A 23,876-nucleotide genomic window follows, 5' to 3' on the forward strand; every position below is an offset into this window, starting at 1 on the left:
AGTGACTTGTAACCTAGTTGGGAGAATAGGAGGATGAGAAACATTAGAGGAGACAATTGTCAAGGACAAACATCCTGTATCTTCTTTTCTTGCTCTCCCTGTTAATAGTCATCATGTGTAGCTAGTTCTACCCTTTGGGACTGAGATAGGTGATATCTAAATTCAATATTCAGATTTTGATTGATATTTTAGTTTATAATGCTTGGTTTACCTTGATCTAGAATTTTAGATATACTTTTAAGGTTCTGACCTAAGCGATAATGCTTAACATAGTTAAATGCTAGAAATAGATTTGAAATGTTAATTGTTATCAACGTCTAATCTTAATAATAAGTTGATTTTTATACAAGTATAATATCAATCTAAGGGCACAATATTATCAAGACTATCAAAATACAAAATAGGGACAAAGATGAAACCCAATCTTATATTTCCAATTGAAGCAACAATTTTTTGCCGGTTTTCTATTTAGTGAATATTGTACTTGATCATTCAAGTATTCCTTGTGAGTTCGATATCCGTACTTAGGAACAAATTATTATTTCTAACAACACGATTCATTTATCCTAAAAGGTCACTAGACATCAAATCCAAAAATGCAATTAAAACTCAAATTTCAAACAAATATACACTTGACAAGGATCAACAATTTGTACTCTACTGTTGCACGGCAAAAAGTCATCAAAATGCAATTATAACTCTAATTTCAATCAAATATACACTTGACAAGAACATCAACAACTTGTAATCTATTGAATCAAAAGCTAGTGGAAGCCAAATGACATGCCTTCGTTTTATAAGAGCCAAAGCAGTTCTAGCATGAAAACAAATGTTGCTCTACCTACCAAAGATCCTCAAAGAAACAAACAATTACAACTCAAACTGCTGCACTGTAGGACCTAACAGTATCAAAGTAAGCAAGACTAGCAGCCATTCCCGGAGTACTAATCCCAGCTGAAACCGCCAAACCCAAAACCCGTCTCCACGCAGCCTGCCTCTGTTTCATTTCCCTTGTAAACTCCGGATCGTCTATCAAACTAGTCAAATTAGGGTTTATCTGATAAGCTTTCTTGATCCTGTCCAAGAACACTGGACTTGTGATGCATCCTCCCTTCCAAATCCTAGCTAATTCTCCTAAATTCAAGTTTCTTGGCCCTCAACAAATTCATCCCATAAGCATAACTACAAATCTTTGAAGCATACAAAGCCTCTGCCTAACATCATCAATCAACCTCTTCTTATCCACCCCACCACATCAATTCCATCACTCAACCCCGCCTTCTTCGACACCGTCGCAGCATTCTCCCTCTCCTCCTTTAACCCGCTCAAGTACCTGCAATCCAACGACCCCGCAATCGTCGGGGCTGCTATTGACAGATCCGCCGCCTGCTGCACCGTCCATTTTCCCGTCCATTTTCCCGTCTCCTTCATACCTGTCTTGTTCAAAATCTTATCCACCAAATTCCCTTCTCCATCCTCATTCTTCACTTTAAAAATATCCGCAGTGATTTCAATCAAGAAACTCTCAAGCTTCCATCCAGCGAAGATATCCGCAAGCATTCGAGAGACCACCGACATGCTTCAACACGTTGTAAGCATCCAAGATGAGTTGCATATCTCTGTATTCGAATCCATTGTGGACCATCATCGACCTGCGCGGCGATTTTGTGAAGGATGTCGTGTACATTGTCGTAGGCGGTTTTGGAACCGCCGGGCATGAGGGAGGGGCCGTATCGCGCACCGTTTTCCCCGCCAGAGATGCCCATACCAAGGTAGAGGAGACCTTTTTCGGCGGCTTGACTGATGCGACGTTCGGTATTCTCGTACCATTCATTACCGCCGTCAATGATGCAGTCGCCGGGCTCGAGGTTGGAGAGCGCGGCGATAGTTTGGTCAACGGGGGTGCCGGCCTTGACGAGGATGATGACAGATCTGGGACGCTGAAGGGACAGGATGAATTCACTAGGATTGCGGGCCCGATCAATGGTCTCGTCGACTTTGGAGAGAGTACGGTTCTAGACAGAAATGGAGAATCCCTTATTCGCAATGTTTAAGGCTAAGTTCTGACCCATCACGGTCAGGCCTGCCAGACCTATGCGCGAGAGAGCTGCTGACTCCATTAGAAAGCAAGGAGTGTTGAGGGTGTGATTAGAAGCTTGTAAAGTTGGAGAGAGTTTTGGAGTATGCAAAACTATGCATGAGAACGTGTCTTTGTAGTTATAAATTTAGGGTAACGCTACTTTTTTTTATATAATCAAGTAACAACCTTTAATATTATTATTTTAATATTTTTATATCATTTAATTATAAATTTATTTTTTATAATATATATTTATATTTAAATCAATCCCATAAAAAAATTATATAATTCTCATTATATATTTTAATACTTATTAATAAAAGAGAAATGATGTTTAACCAGCAACGACGAGGTGCCGTAGACTACGTTGCCTCACAGTGTTTAAACTACCGCGTTTTTTTTTCGCCAAATCAGTCCACATATATTTTCAAATTACAACTTTAAAAAATGCATGTAAAAAAATATTTTTATAGTTTGAAGAGGTGTAATTCGAAGTAAGAGGTGTAAAATTATCATTGCTGAAGCTATTTCTTTATAAAATTGTGTTTAATTTGATGTGACAATTCCGTCAAGATCTCTTGCTTAGTTGGAGGAAAAGTCCGCACGAATCGGATTTTTGTGTCACAAGAGAATTGGATTTGGTTAGACAACGTTGAAAACAAGCATCACTTAATTTCATATCTTATGGTCAAACCTCTTTTTAGTGACACCTTTTTCTTAAACTGATATTATTATGATGACGTGTGAGAATTCATATTTACGGAACTACTGAAATTATTTACAAATCTAAAATAAAAAGTTTAAGGACTTTAAGTATATCAGGCACTTCTCTTATTCTAAATTTTTAGAAGATTTAAAAAAATTATAAATTAAAGTTTACTTATACAAAATTTAAAACATTGTACGAAATCATTTCTTATAAAAAATTGTCTAAACATATCTTAAAGTATCCATGTAATTCTTATTCACATTTGAACGTCTCTAGTCAAATACTTGATGAAATGAAACTTTTGAACTATGGATTTTATTAAGGAATGAGTAGGAATTAAATAGAAATACATCTGCAAATTTAAGTTAGTGTGAAAATAAATAAAAATATCCTAAAATTAAATAAAAAATCAGGTATGAGTTGAAAATACTTCTTAGAATAAAAATGTCATTAAATGATTTTTCTAGTTAACTTCAAACATAAAATATATGAATAATTATAATATAGTTATCTTTTAATATTATTTAAAAGTAATGTATATTAGTAACTCAACTATGAAATTGTAACTTTTAATAGGTTTGACAATTAATTTAGTTAATAATAAGTAATTTATAATAGTTATATGTTTATTTCGGACACAATAGGCAAAAAAAAACCTTTTAAATTTGAAAAATTTATATAAGTTTTTATTAAATTGGTAGATGATTTAGTTGGATCATCTCTTTTTATGATGATAATTGAAGTCCTTTTCTAAACTGTAATTTTGGTGAATTATCATGTTATTATGTAATTTATTTGTTTGGGTTTATCTTTTATATAGTTAACAACTATTTTAATTTGATTTAAAACTTAAATGAATAAGTTAAAAAGATAATGAACTCAAATATATATATATATATATATATATTGAAATCTAATTAAAACTTTGTTTAAGAAGATGGACAATTTTTATAAGTTGTCTACTTTTACGATGACGAAATAACTTATGAAAATTCAAATTTTAAAAAAGTTTAACATATTGATACTTGAGATATGACTTATTACTCAACTGTGTAATCAATAAGTTTTGGAAAGTAATATATTTAAGAAGTGGTTTAACACTTTTCGGTGTGACAACCAAGTTAATTTTGCGACTCACAAATATCAAAATTTTAGTAAAAATCTTGAACAACTTAGAAGAAAAAGAAACTTGAACATGTAGTGATTTACTTCGTCAAACACCATAAATACTCTATATTTGTAACAAGAAAGACTTATTTTCCTATTTTTCTTTAATAGTAAAGATCTCATTGAAAAACTAAATTCTACAATATTTAAATAGAATTTTTTACTACACATTTGAAACATTTTAAGATAGATTTAATCGCTTATGAATGGTTGATTGCTCAAGCATTTTAAAGTGTAGCATTATTTATGCTTTTATATATAGTTTGATGCATTTATACTAAGACGTAACATTTTTATCATTCTTATAAAACTAGCGCATAACTAATCATTTATTTTTTGTAGTATTTTATATTACACTAGTAGATATAACTTAGTGCACATTTGCAATCTATGCTTTGTTGAATTCGAACATTCTATGTTATACTCATAAAAGTAATTCAGATCATAACTCTTTATACAATTTTAAAAATAATTTAGATCATAACTCTTAGTACAATTTGAATTTGAAAGTGATTAAATTAAACTCTTTTTGTAAATTTAGTACATTTGGTGCAAACTAAGAGCTCTCAAACTCTTAATATAAATTAGCATAAACTTTTTAGTACAACATATAAATTAATTCTTTGAATATATCAATATATGCTATTTAATAAAAATCCAGGATGAATAATATATTTATATAGAATAGTGGAAACCATTTAGTACAATTAAGACGGTTTAAACCTTTTGTATAAACAATTTATAAAATTTAGTACAAATAAAAAATTACTAAACTATATATCAAATGATATGGAACATTTATAACTGAAAACATTTAAACTCTTTATAAATCAATGTATAACATTTTTATAATCGAAAACCTCAAGCAACAACTTGTACAAACAGCTGCTTTCGGATCTGCAACAACTATGCAGCTTAGAAATTTTGAAGAATAATCTGAGAATTGTTAGGTTAAATTAAAGCAGGCCTCAAACATAAATGATGACTAAAGCCCATCAGAGCAAATGATTTGCCTGATGTTTTCTTTTATTTCAATGTTAAATATCTAAACAAAGCATATGGAAGTCAACTGCATAAGCAATTCAGCAGCAAATATCTAACAATGAGGATACAAATCACAGCATAAGAATTACTATGCACAAAAAATTAATTTACCTCAGGGAGCTTTTTACGAAGCACTACATCAAGTCGTGCATCAAGAGTATTTTTCACACACAATCTTTCCATCACAAGAAGCTAGCACCACCCCACCAGAACTGAATTTTAAAAAAAATATAATCAGGTGTGCTACAACTGAAATTTAAATATCTAAGCAGCAGCTAACATACTTAAACTTAGAAAGTGATCTATAAACAGTAGTCTAGCATAATATATCATTACAAAGGTTTAAAAAGGTTATGTGGGGCAGGTATTGAACCAATGCCATTGAACACACCACACAGACCAAGGTTGGTTCCCATGTCAGGAATCAGGAAATAGTTATGATTCAAAATGCACCCAAACATGACGTCTTTGGCATTCAATAATACCCGAGTTCTTATCACAGCACCACTCCTAAGAGAAGACGTCTCGGTAGATTTCTTTCTATGACACTTCATTCAGCAAAAGAAAAAAAGTTGCGACGCAAAAAAGAAAGTTGCTAAACTCCAAAAAAAATCACAAAAGCATTACCGAGTCCTACCTCAACAAGGTTGCCCCAAGAAAAACAATATAAAAACACGCTTTCATTTAACAAAAGGTAAAACTAAAAATTGGTCACCAAGGCATGACAAGAAGCATAAAACCTTACAGGTGCACAAGCATGTAAAGGTACAAAGCCAGAAAGAAAGAAAATAATTTGCAGATACACCAAAATCACCTAAAATGAAAGGAACAGGAAACCATGATACATTAAAGCTTTATTTGATGTTCCGACCACATTTGGCTTGATACATAGACCTTCAACACAATTCTCATCATATTTTGCCAAGAAATTCATGAATTTGTTCAAACAAATTACAAGAATCAGGCGCTATACCATGATCATCTCTTTCTACAGAATAAACTGGCAATTTGAATCAACCATCAACATCACATGCATAAATGGTTTGGTGATTAGGTACCTTAACCAAAGTTTGGATCCAATATTTCCAAAATGGACCAATCATGTGAGAGAGACTTAAGGAGTGTAATTGATGTCTAGATACCCTGGTTACAGAAAAAATAGATATCACTTGCACAAGAAATTATGAATGCATAGAAATATCAGCTATTACATTTCTTAATACTTCAACATTGTAAAAGACTTCTTGCTTTACTCTGGAATGTTTCATCATAAAATATAAAATGCAGGGATCAATCTTTTCTTCTACAGGGTTACTTCGGATAATCAAGCAAGGAGCATCATATGCACATATATACAAAAATCATGAGCATTTGATTAGATTACTTACTTTAACCTTCCTCACTTTAGAGGAATCAAATCGAAAAATGCAATTATAGCTATAATTTCAAACAAATATACACTTGACAAGAACATCAACAACTTGCAGTCTACTGAAGCAAAAGCCATATGACATGCCTTCGTTTTATTAAGAAACAAATCAGTTCTAGCAAGAAAACAATAGTTGCTCTGCCTACCAAAGATCCTCAAAGAAACAAACAATTACAACTCAAAGGCTGCACTGTAGGACCAACAGCCAAACAACCAAAACTCATCATCAATTGAGAGAACCAACTCCAGTCCCACTTTGGCGTGCAAGCTTTGTCCACTCTGTATGGAAAGATCCAGGGCGATCAACCCTCTCATATGTATGGGCCCCAAACAAGTCCCTCTGAGCCTGAACAAGGTTCGCCGGCAGCCTGCCCCTCCGGTAGTTATCAAAGTAACTAAGACTACCACCCATTCCTGTAGTAGAAATCCCAGCTGAAACCGCCAAATTCACAACCCGTCTCCAGGCAGACTCCCTCTGCACCATTTCAATTGCAAAGTCCGGGTCGACTATTAAATTAGCCAAATCAGGGTTCCTCCGATAAGCCTTATTGATCCTGTCCAAAAACACTGCCCTTATGATACATCCTCCCTTCCAGATCCTAGCTAATTCTGCCAGATTCAAGTTCCACCCTTTCTCATTACTCTTGGCCTTCAACAAATTCATCCCTTGAGCATAACTACAAATCTTTGAAGCATACAAAGCCTGCCTAACATCATCAATCAACCTCTTCTTATCCACCCCACTCACATCAATTCCATCACTCAACCCCGCCTTCTTCAACACCGTCGCAGCATTCTCCCTCTCCTCCTTTAACCCGCTCAAGTACCTGCAATCCAACGACCCCGCAATCGTCGGGGCTGCTATTGACAGATCCGCCGCCTGCTTCACCGTCCATTTCCCCGTTCCCTTCATTCCTGTCTTGTCCAAAACCTTATCCACCAAAAACCCTTCACCATCCTCATCCTTCACTTTAAAAATATCCGCAGTGATTTCAATCAAGAAACTCTCAAGCTCCCCACTGTTCCACTCTGCGAAGATGTCCGCAAGCTCGGGATTCGACAGGCCACCGACGTGCTTCAACACGTCGTAAGCCTCCGAGATGAGTTGCATATCTCCGTATTCGATTCCGTTGTGGACCATCTTCACGAAGTTCCCAGAACCTCCCTCCCCGATGTACGTGACGCAAGGCCCGTCATCGACCTGCGCTGCGATTTTGTGGAGGATGTCGTGTACATTGTTGTAGGCTGTTTTGGAACCGCCGGGCATCAGAGATGGGCCGTAACGCGCTCCATCTTCCCCGCCAGACACGCCCATGCCAAGGTAGAGGAGACCTTTATCTGCCACTTGGCTGATGCGGCGCTCAGTGTTCTCGTACCACTCGTTACCGCCGTCAATGATGCAGTCGCCGGGCTCGAGGTGGTCGGAGAGCGCGGCAATGGTTTGATCGACGGGGGCGCCGGCCTTGACGAGGATGATAACAGATCTGGGACGCTGGATGGACAAGACGAATTCACGAGGATTGTATTGCCCCGTGAGCGGTAGGAAGCCCTCATTGCGGGCCCGATCTACGGTCTCATCGACCTTGGAGGCCGTACGGTTATAGACGGAAATGGGAAATCCCTTCTCCGCAATGTTTAAGGCTAGGTTCTGGCCCATCACGGCCAAGCCAGCCAGACCTATGCGCGACAAAGCTGCTGACTCCATTCGAAAAAGAGAAGATTGTTGAGAGTGTGTAAAGTGCGAAGGAGTTTTGGAGGATGCAACAACTACGCCTGAGAATGTGTCTTTGTAGTTATAAATCTAGTGTTGCTGTTGATAGTTATTAATTTTATTATTATTACTATCTAATTAATAAATAGTGTTTAGTTTAGCCAGAGGAGGAATTAGGGATTTTTGGGGGGTTTTGTTTGGGTTGGTGAGTTTGGCGGACTCGTCGAGGGAGTGAAAGGACACTGACTTAACCACCAACAAGGAGGTGCCATAGACGACGTTGCCTCCAAGACGTGCACAATGTGAATTTCCTCCCCTATCAAACGACACCGTTTTTATGTTTCGCCAAATCAGTCAACCTAGATATATTTCATATCTTATGGTCCACCCTCTTTTGGTGGCTACCTTTTTCTTAAACTAATATTATGTTGACGTGTTAGAATTCATATTTACAAATCTAAAATAAAAAGGTTTAAGGACTTTAAATATATAAGGCACTTCTTTTATCTTAAATTTTTATAAGATTTTAAAAAGATTGTAAAATAATGTTTTCTTATACAAAATTGTCTAAACATATCTTAAATAAATTGTCATATATTCATTTTATTAATTAAATAATTCATTACTATTGTCCATTAAGATGTTGAAATAAATGCATGTAATTCTTATTCACATTTGAACTATGGATTTTATTATGGAATGAGCAGGAATTAAATAGAATTGCATCTGCAAATGCAAATGATACTTTAATATTTAAGTTAGCGAGAAAATAAATAAATAAAATATCCTAAAATTAAATATAAAAGCAGGTATAAGTTGAAAATACTTCTTAGAATAAAAATGTCATTGTATGATTTTTTTAGTTAACTTCAAACATAAAATGTGAATAATTATAATATAGTTATTTTTTAATATAAAAGATTCTCCATTTTAACTGTTCTAAATTGTTTTTCTATTTTATTAATTTATTTTGATTATTTGGATATTTTATCATTTTAGAAGTTAATAAAGCAGTTTTTTAATTTTTAATTTTTATTTTATTTGTTTTCTAACTAAAGGAAAAGTAAAGAGATTGTTACGTTAATTTTATCTTGTTGTCACCTAAGACAGGAGAGATGACAGGTTTGTTACTTTACTGTTTTAAACTGATATTTTTCTTTATTAAATAAGCAGTTATTTAATTTTAAAATTTTATTTTATTTGTTCTCACACCTAACTAAAAAAAATAGTAAAGAGATTGATTCTCTTATTTAAAACAAGTATCAGAAGCAAGTTTGAATGTATAATAATTTTTTAATTTTTTCTCTCTTATTTTATCTCTCTCCTTCCTCAAATCTTTTGAAACCCGATAACATATCTCTCATACATACAAATACACATGAATTTATATATATATATATATATATAATAATAATAATAAAAATAAAAACTAAAAAATACGAATGTAAGTGCATGAGCGCTTGGATCCCGCTAGTTTTGTATAAAAATAATGTATATTAGTAACTCAACTATGAAATTGTAATTTTAATAAGTTTGACAATTAATTTAGTTAATAATAAGTAATTTATAATAGTTATACGAATATTTCGGAAAATAATAAGTAATTTATAATAGTTATACGAGTATTTCGGACACAATAGGTAAAAAAACCTTTTAAATTTGAAAAATTTATATAAATTTTTATTTAATTGGTAGATGATTTAATTGGATCATCTCTTTTTATAATGATAATTGAAGTCCTTTTCTACACTATAGTTTTGGTGAATTATCATGTGTTATTATCTAATTTATTTGGGTTTATCGTTAACAACTATTTTAATTCGATTTAAAACTTAAATGAATAAGTTTAAAAGTTAATCAACTCAAATATTTAAATTTTAATGTATTTGAAGGCAAGAGTTTATATATATATATATATATATAAATTAAAACTTTATTTATGAAGATGGACAATTTTTATAAGTTGTCAACTTTTACGATGATGAAATAACTTATAGAAACCCAAACTTTAAAAAAGTTTAACATATTGGTACTTGAGATGTGACTCAACCATCTAATCAATAAGTTTTGGAAATTAACATTATTAAGAAGTGGTTTAACACTTTTCGGTAAGAAGCAAGTCAATCTCGAGACTCACAAATGTCAAAATTTTAGTAAAAATCTTGAACAACTATAAGAAAAAGAAACTTGAACATGTAATGATTTACTTCCATCAAACACAATAAGTACTCAATATTTGTAAGAAGAAAGACTTATTTTCATATTTTTCTTTAATAGTAAAGATCTCATTGAAAAACTAAATTTTAAAATATTTAAATAGAATTTTTTACTACGCATTTGAAACATTTGAAGATAAATTTAATCGCTTATGAATAGTTGATTGCTCATGCATTTTAAAGTGTAGCATTAATTCTTTGAATATATCAATGTATGCTATTTAATACAAATCCAGGATGAATAATATATTTATATAGAATAGTGGACATCATTTAGTACAGTTAAGACGGTTTAAACCTTTTGTATAAACCAATTTATAAAATTTAGTACAAATAAAAAATTATTAAACTCTATAAAATTATATGAAACATTTGTAACAACTAAACATTTAAACTCTTTATATAAATCAATGTATACCATTTTTTTTATAAACTAAAAGTGATTAAACTTTTTATACAAACTCTTCATGTAAAATAGGTGTAGATAATAAAAGAAATAAGAATATTCATTTATGCATTTTTAATTTATTTTATGTCAAATAGGGACGTTAATAAATTAATTTTCAATCCGATGTACACAAATACAAATAGATCAATCCAAAACTTTGAAAACTGAACAAATAGAAAGCCAAACAAACAAAAACAAAACAAAAAATATCAAGTTCTTTTATTGGATTTTTCAGATTTTATTTTGAAAATTAACTGAACAAAATCAATTTTTTAGCTATACATAAATTTATACACTTATAAATTTATTTTACTCCTCATGTTTATATCTTTATTTCTTATGTTTTCATAAAATTAATGTATAACTTGTATTTATTTATGAAAAATATATTCAATTAAAGTTTATATTTTGTAACTAATTGAATAAAGTATTTGACTGTAATTATCAAGTTATGTAAATTTATTTTTCATGGTCTATATCAGAAATGGGTTTTTTGACCATGATGGGTTATTTGTCTTGGTTTTTACCAAAATGGGGTCCGTTTAAAAAAATTTACAAATTTAGTCAAGTCGTACCAATTCGGTACGACTTCATATACAGAAGTCGTCCCAATTAGACACGACTTCTGCCATGTCATACTAAAGTCGCCAACTTGACACGACTTCTGTCCCAACTGAAGTCGTGCCAACTTGACACGACTTCTGCCCCGTCATACTGAAGTCGTGCCAACTTAGCACGACTTCTGCCCCGTCATACAGAAGTCGTGCCAACTTGGCACGACTTCTACCACGTCATAATTGTCCGCACAAACAAGCTTAATAATAAAATTCAATTTAAGTTTGATTATTAATTTCCTCATTTTCTTTATTTATGTATTTATTCATTCATAACACTCTTAGAACATTCATTTTCTTTATCTATGTATTTATTCATTCAATTTAAACATGATCCATACATAATTATCCAATTTTTTGTTTCTTAAAACTAACACTCTTAGAAAATTATGTCTCAAATTAATTTTTAACATTACATAACTTACTACCCAATATATAAACAATAAAATTAAAAATAAAAAATAAAAAATAAAAAATTATGACGTGGCAGAAGTCGTGTCAAATTGACACGACTTCAGTATGATAGGGCAGAAGTCGTGCCAACTTGACACAACTTCAATATGACAGGGCAGAAATCGTGCCAAGTTGGCACGACTTCAGTATGACAGGGCAGAAGTCGTGCCTAATTGGGACGACTTCTGCATATGAAGTCGTGCCGAATTGGCACAACTTGCCTAAATTTGTAATTTTTTTTAAACGGACTCCATTTTGGTAAAAACAAAAAAAAATAACCCCATCATGGTAAAAAAACCTCAGAAATGTTATACTATCATTCAGACCAGATCCTAGGAATGAAATTACTCTTTGAATGCTGTCCAATTCCCATCTCCCATCACATGAACTGGAAATTTCACTATCTCCACTCTTTTTTTTTAACTTGCACCAGTTATGTTTCTGTCACAATGTTGACAGTAATGTCCTAGTGTTCAATATATATATATATACACACACACACGTATGTGTGTATATGCTACATAATTACCAGTAAGCTCAAAGCAGTGATAACAATCATCACTAACGAAATTTGAGAACACCACATGCCCCATCATAACCTATATGGGAGAAACTGAAATAAGGATAAATGGTGTTATTCAAAAGACAATAATTATAATTCAATGGCCCGAAAGCTATTCAGGTCCAAGACAAGCGAATGCTTCGGGATATATACAATCTGGGGTAACGAAACAATACAATCGAAAACCTCAAGCAACAACTTGTCCAAACAGCTGCTTTCGGATCTGCAACAGGGAGAAAGAAACTTCATAAGAATCTAATCGTTTGACATGATTTACCTGTTCATCGTCTCAAAATAATTACACCCCTTACCCCTTTCCCAAGAAGAAAGAAAATAAAGAAGAATGTTAGCTGTGTTAACATCAACTTATCTAATGACTAACCAATTCCCAAAGAATATCCAAAGTAAACATACCAGAGAGAAAGTTGGGCAATAATGGATTGGATTAATGGGTTTACGGTATATATTTGTTTGGGAGGAGAAAGGAAATGTGAGGAACAATTAGTGAAAAGGATCTCCTGGACCAGTCTAGAAATTACAAAGGCACGGAAATAGACAGGGAAAGAAAGGACTTACTGAATTTGGTACTAAATCAAAATAGTCGATTTTAGTTGGCTATAACTTCAATGCTACCAATAGAAACTGTATACTAGTAAAATATTGTGGAATGAAGTGAATAGAACTACCCAAGAAGATACGTAAATTGGGATGTGAAACACAATGCTACATACAAGTTATGTGAGTGAGAGCAATAGCTCCAAGTTCACAGACATTTGTTTAAAGAACTTTGTCTTTTTCCTAGCTCAATAACAAATCTTAATGACTTCCCCTTAATAACTACTGTCAATTCTTAATTTTATGTTTAAGGTTATATCTAATATTGTGAGTGTGTGTATATATGTATTTTAATCTGATATCTTACCCAATAAATATATATTACTTTTCTAAGATGAAATTTTCTAAGTATCCAATATTCTAATCATCTCCATTCTCTGTTGGCTTTCCGCCTTACTTTTGGTTTCCTTTGTCCTTCTAACTTCCTATATCTTAATATTAAATTGTTATTATCTTCCTTAAGCTCATGTGAGTCTTTCGTTTCATATTCACTCAAAGATAAGTGAATATTTGAAAAGGTCAAGTGAGTCCATACAGGTCTTGAAGAGGTTTACCAAATTTTGTAGTAGATATTGATACCCTTGACTAATTTCAGAATTGAAAATATTGAAAGAAATATCAGTAAAAAGAAATTAATGTCTCACTAGAAGTATTAAATAATATTAAAAAATATTAGAAATGATTTGCCTGATGTTTTCTTTTATTTCAATGTCAAATATCTAAAACATAACCCACTTTTCTTCTTGGAAATTATATGGAAGTCAACTGCATAAGCAATTCAGCAGAAAATATCTAACAACGAGGATACTAATCACAGAATAAGAATTACTATGCACAAAAAATTAATTTACCTCAGGAAGCTTTTTACGAAACACTACATCAAGTCGTGCATCAAGAGTATTTTCACACACAATCTTTCCATCAGAAGAAGCTAGCACCACCCCACCAGAACTGAATATAAATAAATTATATATAATCAGGTGTGCTACAACTGAAATTTAAATATCTAAGCAGCTAACAGATAATACGATTTTAGGAAGCATCCCCAATTGTTGTTGTTAAGAATTAGTACGCACAAAAAAATTGAAATTGATACTTTTCTCATAAGATAATGTTAAATTATAATTAACCAAGAGGAAAAAGTAAAACATAGGGTAAGAAAGTAAATCCTTGATTGGCCAGGCCGAACAGATAGTTAAGATTTAATTGTAACACAACTTTACCAGTACATATCATGAGCATTGTGATGACTGGGTCCAGGAGGAAGATAGACTTGGTTGTCAACAATGACCTCTGGGGGATCAACATTTGCTTTGTCAGCATACTCCTGTGCAGCAGAATCCAGCACGTGCTCTACCAAGGGCAGGTCATCTTTCCGACATCTCAACAAGACAGAAGGTTCTTTCAGTCTTAGCAAACACTGCAAGACACAGCCCTTACATTATATTTCAAGTATACATACTTAAACTTAGAATGTGATCTATGAACAGCAGTCTAGCAGAATATATCGTTACAAAGGTTTAAAAAGGTTATGTGGGGCAGGAATTGAACCAATGTCATTGAACACACCACAGAGACCAAGGTTGGTTTCCATGTCAGGAATCAGGAAATAGTTATGATTCAAAATGCACCCAAACATTAATTATATTTCAAAGTCCATATACTCATGCAAGAAGGTGATCTATAAACAGCAGAATATATCATTGCAAAGGTTTAAAAGGTCAAGTTGACCAAAGAAGGGTAACAGGTTAGGACAGGAATTGAACCCATGCCATTGAGCACAACACAGAGATCAAGGTTGGTTACATGTCAGGAATCAAGAAATAGTAATGAATAAAATGTACCCAGCACTTGGGAACCCATCCTAAAAACCTAGCTATTAACGGGAGAGAACCAATCACTTAAATACTCCACTAAACATCCCATACTACTTAATATGGGACTTTGGCATTCCATAATACCCTAGTTCTTATCATAGCCCCACTCCTAAGAGAAGACGTCTCGGTAGCTTTCTTTCTATGACACTTCACTCACTCAACTTCCTTGTTAAGCAGAACTCTTCATAGATAGCCCTTTCTAAGACACCAACAACCAGTTCTAATACTAATTGATAAGTATCCAAGTAATTGGGGAACCCACCCTAAAAAATTAGCTATTAAGAGAAGAGAACCAACCACTTAAATATTCCACCGAGCATCTTGTAATGCCTAAGTTCCTATCACAAAACAATCAATGATGTTAATACAATGACGTCTCTAGGTAATAGAAATTAGCAATGAAGATATTAGTTATAGATACAATGTTGTGTCATCATCACAAATAATACAAAAGAGGGCACAACACAATAATAAATAACATTAACAACAATTTCCTATGTGCAAGGCTCTTACCAAAAAAATGGAAACAACAATCTGATATCAATACTTGGCAAAACAGCAAAATAAAATTATCAAACCATAAGTAGGTGTACCATATTAAAAATTTAACTGACCTGAACAATGAGATCTTTAAGAAGGTTTCTGTACACATGATCATGATGAGTCAAAGTCCAATCATGATGATGACTCACACTCAAAAGTTCCTTGGATGCAGCTTCTTTCATGGAACTGATCACGTCATCTTGAGCTTGAAGAACTTTAATTCGAGAAGCATTCAGCTGCATCGAGTACTCACTGCAACAAACAATCAATTGTGATAAACTATTTCAAGTTGCATTTTTTTTGCCACTTTGAAGAAAAACACCCAGCTCTGTGTTTCAAAATACGTCTCTCTGAACTAAACCCTCAATGTCATTCATCAAACTTTGACAGTATCCTTGAGTTCAAGTAAAATTTGCAGCAGATGTCAATAGCTGGAAGGAAATTGAACATCAAGTATTCAAACCCAAACAAAGTAAATAAATAAAATAGACTAAACTAAACCTATGGCCATTCTTTCCAAATGAAAAAATTAAAAAGGGAACTAACATTAATTATTGGTTTTATTGAATAGTAGGACGATCCAGTACGCCATTTCATAAGTGATCTAAATAGCATGCATTCGCGAATTCCACAATTCGGAACTGTTCCATAAAGATCTGACAGATCATGTAGCAGTACTTAAAACACTCGATCGCAGTAGTTCAATTATAAATGCACAGAATGAGTGATTACAAGAAAAAAATAACAGCACTGATTGCACTGAATCTGGTTCTAGAAAGCTAAGGTACCAGTAATCACAGTAATAGACATTGCAGTATTATCACAAGCAAGGATCGAGATCTATACGAGTAGGACTTAGTCTCCAGAATTTAATTTCAAGCAATGCCAACTGATGAACAATCCTAATGAATTTCAAACTCACAGAACAAAATTAACATAAAAAGAGGATAGAAGAGTATGTAGAAGATACATCTTCTTGCGAATTTCCACTTGGCGCTCTTTGCGTTCATACTCTTGCCTGATCTTCTTTTTTTCAGCTTCAACCAACTGCAGCTTCTCGATATTGAATTCCTGCAGGATTCGTTTTGAGAGCATGAGTTGGAAATCGAAAGAGGAGAAAACTGTACAGTGAAGAGATACCTCTTCGGCGGAGACAGCGATCTCGTTGGCTTTTTCCTCTGCTTCCTGGCGGATGAACCGCACCATCTGCTGGATTTGTCTAGAGACATCTGCGTCGTTCATTTTCAGAGACGATATTCAGAGACGATACACCGGAAACTTCCAAGATCAATGAACTTGATACGAATTCTCTCTCTGCCCCTAACCCACACCACCTCACCCCCTTCCTTATGTATGTCCTCTCATGTTAACATTTTAAAATACATATTTTAGTTTATGGGGGATCTTTTTAATATAAATTTATTAATTTTTATAATAATTAGTTTAGAAATAAGGAATATTATAAATCCAATGGATCAATTCTTTTTACCCATCTTAATTTGATTAAATTAAATTACATGAGTGAAACTATCAATATAATTCACTAGCAGTTGTTTGGTCCACTTAACACTTTATTCAGGGTTTTTCTTTTCAGTAGGATTTCAGATTTATTTTTATAGATAGAGAAAGTGCTATGGAAGGAGAGGACCCACTAAAGTGGTTAATTAAGTTTTCTAACGAAATAAATAAATAAATACTCTGTATCAATACTATAGTATAAAAATATTCATGTTATTCAGTCTAAAAGTCACAAACTTAATTCGTGAATCACAAGTTTTATGAATTTACTATGATTTATTTTTATAATTTCAAACTAATTTGTTAACATAAATTATTTATTTTTATTGTTATATTTTGAAATTTTGTTTTTTTTTATTGGGCGGTCTCTTTTAACATGTTAGTCTAATATTTGAAATTTCTATGAAAAAACGAGCTGAACTCAAACAATGATTGATATTATTGAGAATGCCTACAAAATACTTATAATCTTTAAAAAAAAAATTGTGTTTCGCTAAAATACAAACATATGTTTTATATTATTATTATTATTACTAACGAGAACAAAACCCTCTGCATTTTTATTTTTACTATTATTATATATTTTTATTTATTTAAATAAAATATAGATTTATGTGTATTTGTATATATAAGAGACACAAATAACATGAGAGACCGAGAGAGCATGAAAGTCATGTTATTAGATTTCAAGAGATTTGAGAAATAAAAGAGATAAAGTAAGAAGAAATGAAGAGAGAAAAATGATGATAAAATCCCAAAAATTCAAATTGAAAAGCAGCGACCATAAGTGAAAATCGAAGAAATAAAGATATATTTTAAAAAATTAAATTAAAAAAAATTCTACATTTAAAACTATTTATGATAACTATTTTAATATGTTTTAAAAAAATAAAAAATAATACAATGTCCATAATACAGTAATAAAATTAAATAAATATAAAAAAAATTGACAACTGTTAAAAAAAAATCATTTTATGTATAGGCATAAATTATTATTATTATTATTATGTCTTTTAAGATATTATAGTAAAATAAGCAAACTTATATATATGATTTTATGATAGTGTAATAAAGATTATAGTTTTGAGTGGAATAAATTGTAAAATAAGGACTAAAATAATCTCACATCAATCAATTTATATAATCGAATGTATATTCTATGCAATTTAGTATATATTCTATTTACTCTAAAATATTTGACTTTTTAGATGTTATGAATTTGGAGTACTCATTCGCTTATTGATAACTAATTTTTTTTTAAAAAAACTAACCATACTTAATGAGTTTTTTTTCTCAATCATATTTTTTTTTTCATTTAAGTTGTTAAATCTTAAAGTTTGTTTTACAAGATATCTATTGCGTGAACTTATTCATACAAATACTTTAGAATAAATATCAGAATTTGATTTTATTTTAGTAAAAATTATCAAAAGGAGATTTTATATATCATATATTGCTATTTTTTTTATTTCATGTGATTTTTTGTATTGTATAAAAAATTAAGATAATTAAATATATTATTTATTGTATATTAGTGTTGGAGTTATGTTGTGATAAAAAGATTTAATTATATATAATCAAATATTTTAAATTCTTAAAGTTTGATTTCATTTAGAATTTAAGTATTTATTATTTCTTAATGATTTAGATAAGAGTCTTTCCGTTTTTTAGTTTATTATGTTTTAATTTGTTTTTTATTTTAATTTTTTTTATGTTAGTAAATTTTATAATACAATTTTATTATATAATACCGGGGGAAACATCTGTTATGTATGTGCATTTTGTTTTTTAATTTAAATAATACCTCCACTACAAGTTCAGATTCGCATAGTTTAGTATTGCAGCTGTCCACCACACCATATATATACTTAGTTGGACCTATGTTTTTTATACTTGAGTACATTTCTGCAAAATTTTCTAGATGCTTACTTGCATCCTAAAACCTAGGATCAACAAATTAGATGGTTTAGGGAGAGTACTGAGAACTTTTATTTTGAAGGCTGGTGTGATAAATTCAATCTATCATAATACGTATACAGTGAATCCATGCAGTGAAACTTGGTTTTATGTCTGATAGTATGTTTAGTTGTGTTTTAAAGCTTACTGCATAATTATGCAGGTATATAGCTCTGTTTTTTTGCAGTCAACACAGACTACTAAATGTAGCTTCTTATCTGATTTGTGGGAAGATTGTTATGGTTATGGTTTGTAATCCAGATGATTAGATTGTAGATTTTTGTATAAAGGTTGGGACAGTGTTCCTTTTTTAATTTATTTTTTGATAAAAAAAAAAATTCAGTGAAACTTGGAGATGTAATGCTTCTATAAGCATTGCAGTCTTCACCTTATAGCAACAGAAACTGGCTCCTGTAATGCTTCTATAAGCATTGCAGTCTTCACCTCTCTATTATACTTTGTTTCCCTGCGAGCAAAAAGGTAGTAAGTGGTCCTCACCTGGCTCAAGATTCACTTGAGACATCAGTAACATTTTGTTGCTAGGTTAGGTGAAACCTCACCAACTCTATACATATGTGTTCTGTATAGCGTTTACTGATATTTAAAAGTGATTCCACTAGTTAAAAAAAAGAAGTCAAACTCTATTTCAAAAATAAGGATAATACTTTCTAAATTAATTCAACATGAGAAGTGACTTATTTATGAGAGCTAATCACATAATAGTAAGTAAATCCGTTCCTTACAATTTTGAACATGTACCCATCAAGTTTTCAGCTCATCTTTGATGGAAGAATTCATTTTGGGTTCTTGACAGAATATGAGCTTGTACTATTTCATTTTTGCACTTGTAAAAATTGGATTTTTACGTGATAAAAGATCCTCGAGACAAATTATTATATACTGTAAAATGAGGATGCAGTTGGGGTCCAAAAGATTCTATTATAAAGTCTGAATCTACATGATATATTTTTGTCACTTTCAATAAAGATTTAATTTTCATATCTGTATATAAAATTATAAACTAGTCAATAAAGTATGAGGTGGACGGGTCGATTATTGGACCACATGCAATTAGCAGTAGGGCAAGTGTCAGGAATATGGTTTTGTAGTGGCAATCATGTCCACGAGTTGATTTTTCTACTATATTTATTTTTGTCATATCACTTTCATGCATGTCGAACCAGAAAGTGTACCAATGCCGAAGGATAAGGCCCTCGCCCCCATCCCAACCCAATCTTCTTTTTCTCCTTGAACCCACATTGTGAATGAGAACTACAAGCATCGTTCTTCCTCTCTTTTCTAGCATAAGATAATTTTACAAACTGAAAAAAATGACCATAATGTCAATTGCATGTTAGGTCCACTGAAATCTATTTAAGGTAGGACTTTCGAGTCACTATCTTCAGTGTCTGAATGATTGATGGTTACTTCCATAATTCCACAACTCTCCCATCACCAGCAATTGCAGTAACATTCTCATAGGCTTAGGCCTCTAGTACTTACTTGAATGTTCTACCATCTCTCTATATATAATATTTGTAAGAACCAGAAGGAGACCATTATTTAAGCTTAAATTATGCCTACTACGAGCTCCTTAAAAAACAAAACTTGGGACACTGTTAAATAACTGGGTCGTTAAGTCTGTTACTGCAGTCACGTGTCCATAGTCATATTACAGTTGTTCACAGCAGGGGTTGAAACTCGGACCCTTCTACTTCAACTCTGCTTGCTTGAGTTTTAGGTAAATGATTTTTTGGTTTCTAAATTGTTAGTTAAATTTGATACTTATTATACTCGTGATCACATATTTAATTCGAGGACTGTGACTGAAACTTCTGTTTGAATTATGTTATTTTCGGATTGGTAACTGGCAGAATTGGATTTCATTAACGCCTGTTTTACTATGGTAGCTGCTTCCAATGGTAAGAGATAGTACATAGTACAAATTCAGATAGCAATCACAACAATTTTTGCTCCACGCGTCTGTGTTTGACCGTGGTTCGAGAATTGACCCTTACTGTGAGTTATTAGATAAGATTAAGGTTGAAGGTAGTTGTTAGTTGAAAAGTTGCGATTTTGGTATCAATTTTTGTGGGTTTTTCACGTGGAAGGTGTGATGGGAAACCCGTGGTTTTTTACCAGCTCCGTGGCAGCTGAACCTGCTAATCTTTTTTCTTTGCTATCATCACGGGAAACAGCTTTGAACTCCTAGCCTTAAAGGGATAGATAATAGTGATACTGATACCGTTTCTTGCTTCTTCAGTTCATATTATCAGCCAGAAGTGTGGAGATGAATCATTCTGGGGCTGGAAATGATGATTTAGGAGCGGTTGAAGTTACCAAGGATAGGAATGGAATAGGTCTAGTGATTCTCCGGAACCATCGAGGAGCTTCAGCAAGGGTCAGATTCTCTTAACTCTCACTAATCGCTTACATTCACCACCTTTTGCAGAAATTATTGTACTGTAAATGATTATATGTTGAGATCAATTTCTACTTTACACGTTATTGAAACTTGTATACGAACTTTAAAATGTAGTTATGTGTCAGATAGAAATTACCCAGATCATTCCATCCCAGAACATATAATAATTTATTTCCCTTTTGACTCTGAAATAACTATTTTCATAAATTGATGTTAGTGTGGGTGATTACAGGTTAGTTTGCACGGAGGGCAGGTTCTTTCATGGAAATGGGAACGTGGCGAGGAGCTTTTGTTCACTAGTAGTAAGGTAAACATAATGAGGTTTTTTATTTTTTGTTTTGGAAACATCTGTTATTTAATTAGATTTTACTTGAGGATGTAACTTTCTCTGTATATGTGGTGTTTCTTTCTCAGGCAATCATAAGTCCTCTCAAACCATTACGAGGAGGAATTGCGATCTGTTTCCCTCAGGTATAATTTGAATTTCGGATAATACTATATAAAACTAAATTTTGCATACATATTCATAGCCCTAACAGAAAAACTACATACACATAGTTAGATAAACAAGGGGTTTTCTTGACTTCTTGTAATTTTATTTTTCCAGTTTAGAAATCGTGGATCATTAGAGCATCATGGGTTTGCCAGGAACGAAATGTGGGTAATTGATCAAGAACCTCCACCGTTCCCCACTGATTCCGGTGAAAAAGCCTATATTGACTTGCTGCTCAAACCAACCGAAGATGATCTGAAAATATGGCCACATAGGTCCGGAATTAAATGCATATTATATGTGTTTACTTACTCCAGAACCCACACTTTTATCTTTTCAATTTAGAAACAAGAAAAACATGGATATAAATTGTGAGGAAATATAATGACACGCCTAAAGTATGACACTTTTCTAGTCCAGAACTCTAATCAGACCAAGAATTTACATCGCAAAAAAAATAAAAAAGTAACTATATTGTTGCCGTAAGTGACCCCAACCACATGTGGGGGACCTCAATTGCAAACATAGGTAGTTTTGTCATGTTTTTTTGGCATCCCATCAGAATATTTGAGATACTGATCTGGAGTATTTTGTCCAGCTTCGAACTTCGGTTAAGGGTCTCTTTGGCAGGAAATGGATATTTAACTATGATTTCTCGCGTCAGGAACGTCAATAGCAAGCCCTTCAGTTTCTCCTTTGCGTACCATACTTATTACTCTGTCTCTGATATCAGGTCCGTAACTAAATGCGATCTTCACAACATACCTTTGACATAAAAGATTAGAATGTTGAATAAAAGATAAAGTGAATTTCACATCAATTTCTTATGGTAATTTTCTACTATTTGCAATATTTGAGTAAGCACGTTAATCTAAAAATCTCTTACTTACTACTATTGGCAGTGAAGTGAGGGTGGAAGGATTAGAAACTCTTGATTACCTGGACAACTTGCACAACCAAAAACGCTTCACAGAACAAGGAGATGCTTTGACATTTGAATCAGAGGTGAGACAACCGAGTACATGTTTCTTTTTTGATATTTCTCTAGGATTCCCTTTTTTTTGTAATCAATGTCGGCTACTCTTTTTTATTGACATAAATAAAGTATTGAGAATTGATCTAAGTATGTTTAGTGTTGGATAAAGAAAGAAGTGTGATGAGATATTTTGATGTATTAGGTGGATAGAGTGTATCTTGATTCGTGTAGCAATGGGGTAGCTGTTCTAGACCACGAGAAGAAGCAAACAATTGTCATAAGAAAGGAAGGACTCCCAGATGTTGGTATGGTCCCTTGCACTTGCAAATGAAATGCTGAATGATGTTGGTAGGTTAGTGTAGTTTTCGTACGCAATGTAACAGCTAAAACTAACCATATTCACACCAACTTTGGTGTTGCATAGTTGTTTGGAATCCGTGGGAGAGAAAATCCAAGGCGATAGTGGATTTGGGGGACGAAGAGTACAAGCAGATGCTTTGCGTGGATGGTGCAGCAATTGAGAAACCAATCACGTTGAAGCCAGGTGAAGAATGGACTGGCCGCTTGGACCTCTCTGTGGTCCCTTCCACTTGATATCAAATGAATTTGGTATCAAGATGCAAGTAAAGTGGAATCAATCTTAGGTGGAGTAGTTTAAATGTTTTTTGTTATCCCAATTCTTCAAGCTTTATTTTGACAAAAAGTATCTAAGGCATGCATGTGCTCAAGTTGTCTACTAACTAAAACACACCATCAGCATTCTTTTTGGCAGATGGTGAACCTGTCTATGCAAACTCTCAAACCCACTCCTCATCTATATGTCTAAAATGTTGGTTCACTATATATGAAACTTCAACTACTTTTCTCATAAATACACACCACATGTGGCTAATTTGTTACCACGAATCTCAAAATAAAAAGTCCCCACCCCATTTTCGAGGGAGAAGAAGAGAGATAAAGACAAAAGGTTTTAAATGTAATTAGTAATGAGAGAGACAAGTACTTGTATAAAACTAAAAGAACACAGTATGGTTATCTTA

At 32.8% G+C, this 23,876-nt stretch overlaps 3 protein-coding genes and 1 pseudogene across 7 annotated transcripts; 1 reads left to right on the forward strand and 3 right to left on the reverse strand.

The window, feature by feature from the left end:
* Window positions 1–771: 771 nt before the first annotated feature.
* Window positions 772–2,171, reverse strand: LOC137812702 (6-phosphogluconate dehydrogenase, decarboxylating 3, chloroplastic-like; annotated as a pseudogene).
* A 2,931-nt stretch (window positions 2,172–5,102) lies between these two features.
* Window positions 5,103–16,853, reverse strand: LOC137812708 (V-type proton ATPase subunit E-like). Of its 3 annotated transcripts, XM_068614875.1 has the most exons (6): window positions 16,609–16,853; window positions 16,439–16,539; window positions 15,540–15,720; window positions 14,272–14,468; window positions 13,900–13,999; window positions 12,171–12,656 (listed from the first exon to the last, which is right to left on the reverse strand). In XM_068614875.1, exons 1-6 carry the CDS (start codon window positions 16,708–16,710, stop codon window positions 12,621–12,623), a joined length of 717 nt encoding a protein of 238 aa, XP_068470976.1. In that variant the 5' UTR covers window positions 16,711–16,853; the 3' UTR covers window positions 12,171–12,620. The 3 variants fall into 3 exon arrangements, with proteins under 3 accessions (XP_068470977.1, XP_068470976.1, XP_068470975.1); XM_068614876.1 differs by lacking the exons at window positions 12,171–12,656; window positions 13,900–13,999 and adding an exon at window positions 5,103–5,212 and having other exon boundaries at window positions 16,609–16,846; XM_068614874.1 differs by having other exon boundaries at window positions 16,439–16,821.
* Window positions 6,493–8,425, reverse strand: LOC137812706 (6-phosphogluconate dehydrogenase, decarboxylating 3, chloroplastic-like). The gene has a single exon (XM_068614873.1). The coding sequence runs from the start codon at window positions 8,132–8,134 to the stop codon at window positions 6,656–6,658; it is 1,479 nt and encodes a 492-aa protein (XP_068470974.1). The 5' UTR covers window positions 8,135–8,425; the 3' UTR covers window positions 6,493–6,655.
* A 3,219-nt stretch (window positions 16,854–20,072) lies between the features above and the next one.
* On the forward strand, window positions 20,073–23,708 carry LOC137812698 (putative glucose-6-phosphate 1-epimerase). 3 transcript variants are annotated; one of them, XM_068614863.1, is made up of 9 exons: window positions 20,073–20,683; window positions 21,206–21,343; window positions 21,600–21,674; window positions 21,782–21,838; window positions 21,975–22,135; window positions 22,459–22,593; window positions 22,763–22,865; window positions 23,039–23,141; window positions 23,261–23,708. In XM_068614863.1, the coding sequence occupies exons 2-9, from the start codon at window positions 21,233–21,235 to the stop codon at window positions 23,428–23,430; spliced, it is 915 nt and encodes a 304-aa protein (XP_068470964.1). In that variant the 5' UTR covers window positions 20,073–20,683; window positions 21,206–21,232; the 3' UTR covers window positions 23,431–23,708. The 3 variants fall into 3 exon arrangements, with proteins under 3 accessions (XP_068470964.1, XP_068470965.1, XP_068470963.1); XM_068614864.1 differs by lacking the exon at window positions 20,073–20,683 and adding an exon at window positions 20,751–20,864 and having other exon boundaries at window positions 23,039–23,184; XM_068614862.1 differs by lacking the exon at window positions 20,073–20,683 and adding an exon at window positions 20,765–20,864.
* The last annotated feature ends 168 nt before the right edge of the window (window positions 23,709–23,876 follow it).

The sequence above is a fragment of the Phaseolus vulgaris genome, chromosome 2, assembly GCF_000499845.2.
Source record: "Phaseolus vulgaris cultivar G19833 chromosome 2, P. vulgaris v2.0, whole genome shotgun sequence".
NCBI classification, from domain to species: Eukaryota; Viridiplantae; Streptophyta; class Magnoliopsida; order Fabales; family Fabaceae; genus Phaseolus; species Phaseolus vulgaris.

What these genes read in the sequence shown, in the direction of transcription:
- LOC137812706 (XM_068614873.1), bottom strand. Translation starts at nt 8,134, where the DNA reads ATGGAGTCAGCAGCTTTGTCGCGCATAGGTCTGGCTGGCTTGGCCGTG.
- LOC137812708 (XM_068614874.1), bottom strand. Translation starts at nt 16,710, where the DNA reads ATGAACGACGCAGATGTCTCTAGACAAATCCAGCAGATGGTGCGGTTC. An exon ending in TTAAAGATCTCATTGTTCAG is followed by an intron (nt 14,469 to 15,539) that starts GTCAGTTAAATT and finishes TGTGTCTTGCAG; the next exon opens with TGTTTGCTAAGACTGAAAGA. An exon ending in AATGCTCATGATATGTACTG is followed by an intron (nt 14,000 to 14,271) that starts GTAAAGTTGTGT and finishes ATTTATATTCAG; the next exon opens with TTCTGGTGGGGTGGTGCTAG.
- LOC137812698 (XM_068614862.1), top strand. An exon ending in TTGCGATCTGTTTCCCTCAG is followed by an intron (nt 21,839 to 21,974) that starts GTATAATTTGAA and finishes TTATTTTTCCAG; the next exon opens with TTTAGAAATCGTGGATCATT. An exon ending in CTGAAAATATGGCCACATAG is followed by an intron (nt 22,136 to 22,458) that starts GTCCGGAATTAA and finishes TATTTTGTCCAG; the next exon opens with CTTCGAACTTCGGTTAAGGG.